General features: G+C 37.1%; 1 protein-coding gene across 2 annotated transcripts in view; it reads left to right on the forward strand.

Moving 5' to 3' along the window:
- The window catches only part of thbs2a (thrombospondin 2a), a 37,315-nt gene extending 32,257 nt beyond the window's left edge, over positions 1 to 5,058 (forward strand). For both annotated transcript variants that reach the window (XM_053479837.1, XM_053479838.1), the window contains 2 exons: positions 1,402 to 1,541; positions 1,754 to 5,058. In XM_053479837.1, the coding sequence (XP_053335812.1) occupies positions 1,402 to 1,541; positions 1,754 to 1,761 (148 nt within the window). In that variant the 3' untranslated portion in view covers positions 1,762 to 5,058. The remainder of the gene's footprint in view (positions 1 to 1,401; positions 1,542 to 1,753) is intronic.
- Positions 5,059 to 6,000: the final 942 nt, after the last annotated feature.

Genomic DNA, 6,000 nt, shown 5'->3' on the forward strand with positions numbered 1-6,000 from the left:
GTTTCCGTTTCACATTGGTAGTTTAAAAACAGAATCGTATCAAACAGATATGCACCATGTAAGGTCATTACAGGCATCGTCCGAGCGCATATACAGTTCCCATATGATAATAAAAGAGTTCAGAAAAGAGCCTTTAGATGTGTATACATTGGGTACATCAGATATTGTATCAAGTATTGTAAACTGAAAGATTTTGCAAAAATTATATTCAGTTAAGTCCAGTACAACCTATTCTTATACATTAAAAAATCCCAAATTAAATCAGTATTCAGTGTGACCACCCTTTCCCAGCAAAACAGCATCAATTCTTCTAAGTCAACTTGCACACAGTTTTAAAAAAAACTTGGCAAGTAAATTGTTCTAAACATCTTGGAGAACTAACCACATATCTTCTGTGGGTGTAGGCTGCCTCAAATCATTCTGTCTCTTCATGTAATCCCAGACAGACTCCATGATGCTATTCAGAGCCAAACCATCCCTTCCAGAAATCCTTGTTCTTCTCTAGGCTGAAGATAGTTCTTAATGACTACTGTATGTTTATGGTTGTTGTCCTTCTGCGGATAAATTTGGGGCCAATCAGACGCCTCCCTAATAGTATTGTATGATGGATAAATATCTGCCTGTACTTCTCAACATGGGACAGCATTAATCCTGTTTAAATCTCCATTTTCAGAAATGTAGCTCCAAACGTTCAAGAAAGCTCCATCTTGCTTCGTTGTTGCCCATAGAGACAATGCCCATTAACACAATGCTCTTCAGCTCATTGACAAACAACCTGCATTTTGACTCATCACCTGCTGTCCTTTTTCTGCACCTCAGTTTCCATGTTTTCATGTATAGTTGAGTAACTTAGCCTTGTGCCTTGTTTCTATGTTGGAGGTATGCCTTTTGGGCCACAATTCTTTATGAAGACCACTTCTGGCCAGACTTTTCTGGACAATAGATGGGTATACGTGTGTCCCACTGATTTTTATCATTTTTTTTTTGCCGATTGCACTGCTGAACATCTTCCGATATTTAAGTAGCAAAGGTTTACTGATCCTCACCCAGTTTTAAGTCTCCTACACAGCTGTTTCTGTTTCAGTTAATGACTGTGTTTCAACCTTCATATGAAATTGATGAAAATTAGCACCTGCTTAATATAAGTGATATTAATCATACACGTAACGCTGATTCTGCAAATTCTTTGACTTTGTTCAAGTGTAAGAACTGATGCTGGTTTGAAGCCAAAGAATAGTCACACCAGATATTGATTTGATTTAGATATTTCTTCTGTTCATGTACCGTACTTTGCATTTTGTAAATTGATTACAATGAAAAACAGCATTTACAGCATTTTTTCTCATACCATATACACAGTACTGTGTTTAGTAACATATTATCATATCTGCTCTTATTCAGAGTGATAGTATATGAGGGGAAACATATCATGGCAGATTCAGGGCCAGTCTATGATCAGACATTTGCTGGGGGACGACTGGGATTGTTTGTCTTCTCTCAAGAACTCGTGTTCTTTTCTGATCTTAAATATGAATGTCATGGTAAGTAATTAAATACCTTGCAATATTATCTGAGTAATGTGTAACATGTTAACTTTAAGCTTGTTTAATGTAGTTTATTTAAACACGGGTGAACTTTAAAGATTTAACATGTATCACACTGCATGAGTAACATTTCAGCATGAGCCTAATTAATTATGTCTTTGAAACACCAGCTATTGCAATATAACCATTGAACAACTTTTTCTCCCTAGATAATTGAAGTATGCAAGTCATGGTAACTAAGGATTCATTTCAGCAAAATGGAATGTTTTGTGGTGACATAAAATAAATTTTGATGGAAGCAAATTCACAGGACATGGAAAATCGCTCCACTTTTACACCATATACTTCACACCATAATAAATTTTTTATTAAAATATTCTCTGCTAGTTCATAAACAGTCAACATTTTTTCTATTTTTTTTCCTTTTGTATGCGTTTGTGTTTCTGTGTGTGTGTGTGCGCGCGCGCTTTAACAGCCCATGTAATATTTGTACTTTTAGAGCATTTTATATTATTTCACACAAAACTGCAACGGATCACAAATACTACAGCTGACATTTGCATTAATGCACACACACACACACACACACACTCTCACACAGATCTTAACATCTTCTAGGCATTTTTTTATTTTATGCGTCTCCCCACCCACACACATAACGAGATATGCAGCATAGATTCAATAGTGAATAAAAGAAGCATTCATTACAACCTTAATCAGGAGATATTTACAGTAGACTATATGTATTAAATATACGACTTATAAATCCCGCTATATGAACATGATAAACAAATACTTTCCATAATTCTTATATTCTGTTTGCAAACAGCTACAGTAAAATAACACATGCAGCTAAATTCAGGCACAATAAGCAATAGATGTCACAGTCATCACAACATTATTTTCCGTCATGAAATTCCAAATACATCCCTTTTCCCCTTTGCGTATATACAGTAAGTCCCCGCAGATGCTGGACTAACGGACCATGGATCTATGAACATTTGTAAATACCAGATATGAATATTTTCAAATATATACAATATTTCCAGTGTGTAAGTGAATGTATAAAATGTCCAAAGTCTGGTACAGTATATTGTATGTGCATGTGGGAGTGCAGATGAAATTTGTCGGCCTCACCGGTTTCAATAAATCAGTCCGGAAGCACAATGATAGAAAATAAATTACCTCGTAAAGCTATCTTGATGGTGAATAATCCTTAACAAAACAGAGTTCACAGTCCAATACAGTGGAAAACAGCTCTGAGACTAAATGACTAATAGAGTCCAAGCGTACAATAAATATAAGTAAACAAGCACTCAGTAAACAGCATTGTCCCTCCCTCTCGGATTGAATGTAAATGAGATCAGCTGATCCCGCTGCGTCTTCAAGATTCCCCTCGCTATTTAAAAGTGTAGCCTTGTGTAATCAAAAGACAACACTGTTGCATTTCACATGTCTGAGATTAAGTACCCGTTATGCATGTTTAAAAAGGCTTACATTGGGCCTCCGAGTGGCGCAGTGGTAAAGAGCTCGCCCTATCTCCGGGGAGCGCTGGTTCGAACCCCGGGTGATGGTGTTTTCCTCTTACAGCCAGGGTACAGAGAGAGCTGATTGGCCAAGCTCTCTCAGGGAGGAGGGATGAGAGGTACTTGCGCTCCCACATTAATCACGGCTCTACAGCCAATCGGGGGCGTCAGTGAGCTCACGCATGCGGAAGGAGCGGCTAGCGCTTTCCTCCGAGTGTGTTACTCCACACCTAACGGTGCGTGAGCAAGCAGTTTGAAAAGATGCGGTCGGCTGACGTCACGCCGTTCGGAGGAAACACAGGGGTCAGGGGTAGCTCAGTGGTTAAGGCATTGGACTATGGTTCGGAAGATCCCAGGTTCAAACCCCACAACCACCAAGTTGCCACTGTTGGGCCCTTGAGCGAGGCCCTTAACCCTCAACTGCTCAGATGTATAATGAGATAAAAATGTAAGTCGCTCTGGATAAGAGCGTCTGCCAAATGCCTAAATGTAAATGTAAACACGGGATAGTCTTCGCCCTCCCGACTAAGTGGTAGTAGTAGCCTTAGTAGTAGTAACACCAACCTCCCCAAAAAAAGTCTTACATTAGTTAGGCATACGGTTTTGGGCCACATGATGGGAGTGTGGGGAAAGGGGACATAGGCACCGCTCAAATTTAGCCAAGTGTTTTTCATTGTATATTCGTGTCAGAGGCGTGTAAGACTTAATTTGTCGGACTTAAGAGCAAATCTAACTTACAATGTGGTCCTGGAACTAATCATGTTCGTAAGTCGGGGACTTACTGTAGCTCTGTTTTTTTGGTATGCCATCAGATTTCATTTTCAGTTCTGAAGGTATTCTAGTGTAAAAAGATTTGTTTTTTTCCTTTTTTTTAAAAAACAAAAAATACCAAATGTCTACTTTCCATCACTGCACTTTTTAATGTTGCTAACTGTGAGTTAAAACAGTTTGACAATGATATGCAGACAGCCATATCTGATTGGTTAATGTTTTTTATTAAGTTCTTTTTGAGTCAGTATTACGATTACAGCACATTTGTCATTAAGAACCATAACTGCTTTATAAGATTTTCCTAAAAGGCAAATATTCTACAGTATATTCCTTAGAATAAATGACACTTAGTTCCACTATTAGATGAGATTACCTTTTAAGTTCACACTGTCATTAAAGTGTATGTTTTTGTTTATTTCTGCTCAGGCACAATCACGCAAATAACTTACTTTACATTCTGTTTACTGAGGCAGTCACCACTCTAATCACAAGATGTTTTTTATTACATCTTTACATTAGTTTATGTTTGTTTGTTTGTTTGTCCTCTTAGTTTTTGAGTCTGTAGTTTTCATTGTTGGAAGCATGTACATTCTTTTAACAATTTACAACAATTTACAATGGTGATGTTAATATTAAGATTTATTTTCTTTTGTAAATTATTTGTGTTATTTCATAAAAATATGTCTAGATACTGCTTTCAGCACAAGGAGATTGTATATAATTATTTATTTGATTACACCAGCTACACACTTAAGAAATTATAATAGCAACTATTACTAGTACTAATTACAGTAACGGTAATTATTTTTCTACATTCAAATACACATTAAATAGTTCTAAGTATACACAGCATCATTCAGTGCTTGATTAGTGTGTCCACCACAATGTAAAATAGAATCTGGGTTCTTTATGTGAAACATCTGTATTTCTTTTATTGAAAACAACAATTTTATAGCCAGCATTTTCCAGAGTAATAATAGAATGCACATTGCAAGACATATAAATCACATGTTTTTAGTGTTTTACATTCATGTGTTTGGTAATAAACCAAAGATTTTTATTTTTAATTATATTAAACCAATGTTGCCATTTACTGTACTAGTATTCTGGACTTCTGATCTTTTTTTCAAGTCATCTGTTTGGTCCTGTTAAAATTTGTAATTTTTATGCCTCACTATTTTTATTTCATTGCTCCTTGAATAAAGATTTGTAGACTACAAAAACTGTACATTGGCACATGTTGACGACTTATGCATTTAATATTTGAATGGTGTGAAATTATTTATATATGAAAGATTAGTTCGAGTCAATATAAAGTCTACTTTCCCTGATGAAGCCTTAGGTACAAAACTGTTTGTGAGAATTTCAGTCCTAAATTATGAAGAAAATACAATCACCAGACTTCACAGAAAAGCCACCATCAGCCCAGGTTCCAGACCATCTTTCTAATAATCAGTCATTACATGCATCCCAAAGTAGTCCATATGGGGCCATCCTCAGCACCAGCCAGAGGCCTCTATGACCATGCAATGAGAACTCCACACAAAAGCGGGGCATGAGTATGTGTCAGACACGTCTGGAGAGCAGAAGGGATCAGGATCATTTGTAACCCAGGAGTGCCATGTGTAGCTTAACAGAAAAAGAGAGGGAGAAATTAGGTTTCCTCACAGTCTCATAATGTATAAGGTTAGCATATATTTTGTGCAGCGTGCAAGCAAGGACTTTGGCCAAACTAGTTATAACAGCATAACTATAAGGGAGAGCCAGATGGAAACAGACACGAGAGCTCCCTGGAAAAAGCTTCAACCACGCTTTGCTGGCAACAAACCTGAGTGGTCGAGTGAGGAAGGCAGCATCTAAACAAGCCAATTTACCACAACTCTCTTTGTTGCCCAACAAAAAACTATTCATGAAAGTGACTAAACAAATAAATTTTCAACCAAAACTTAAACAAATATTCTGTCTTCCTATGTTTATGGAGATTTCCAATAGGACTTAACACCTGTCCATCCATCCATCCATCTAGGATCCTCAAGAAAGTCCGCTAGGGACCATGTATTGTATTTATTCAAATTTTATGACCCTGATTGGACCTCCGGTTAACATTCACACACGCATTCACACATTACAGCCAATATGCATTACACCAATTAGCCTAA

The sequence above is a fragment of the Clarias gariepinus genome, chromosome 20, assembly GCF_024256425.1.
Source record: "Clarias gariepinus isolate MV-2021 ecotype Netherlands chromosome 20, CGAR_prim_01v2, whole genome shotgun sequence".
NCBI classification, from domain to species: domain Eukaryota; kingdom Metazoa; phylum Chordata; class Actinopteri; order Siluriformes; family Clariidae; genus Clarias; species Clarias gariepinus.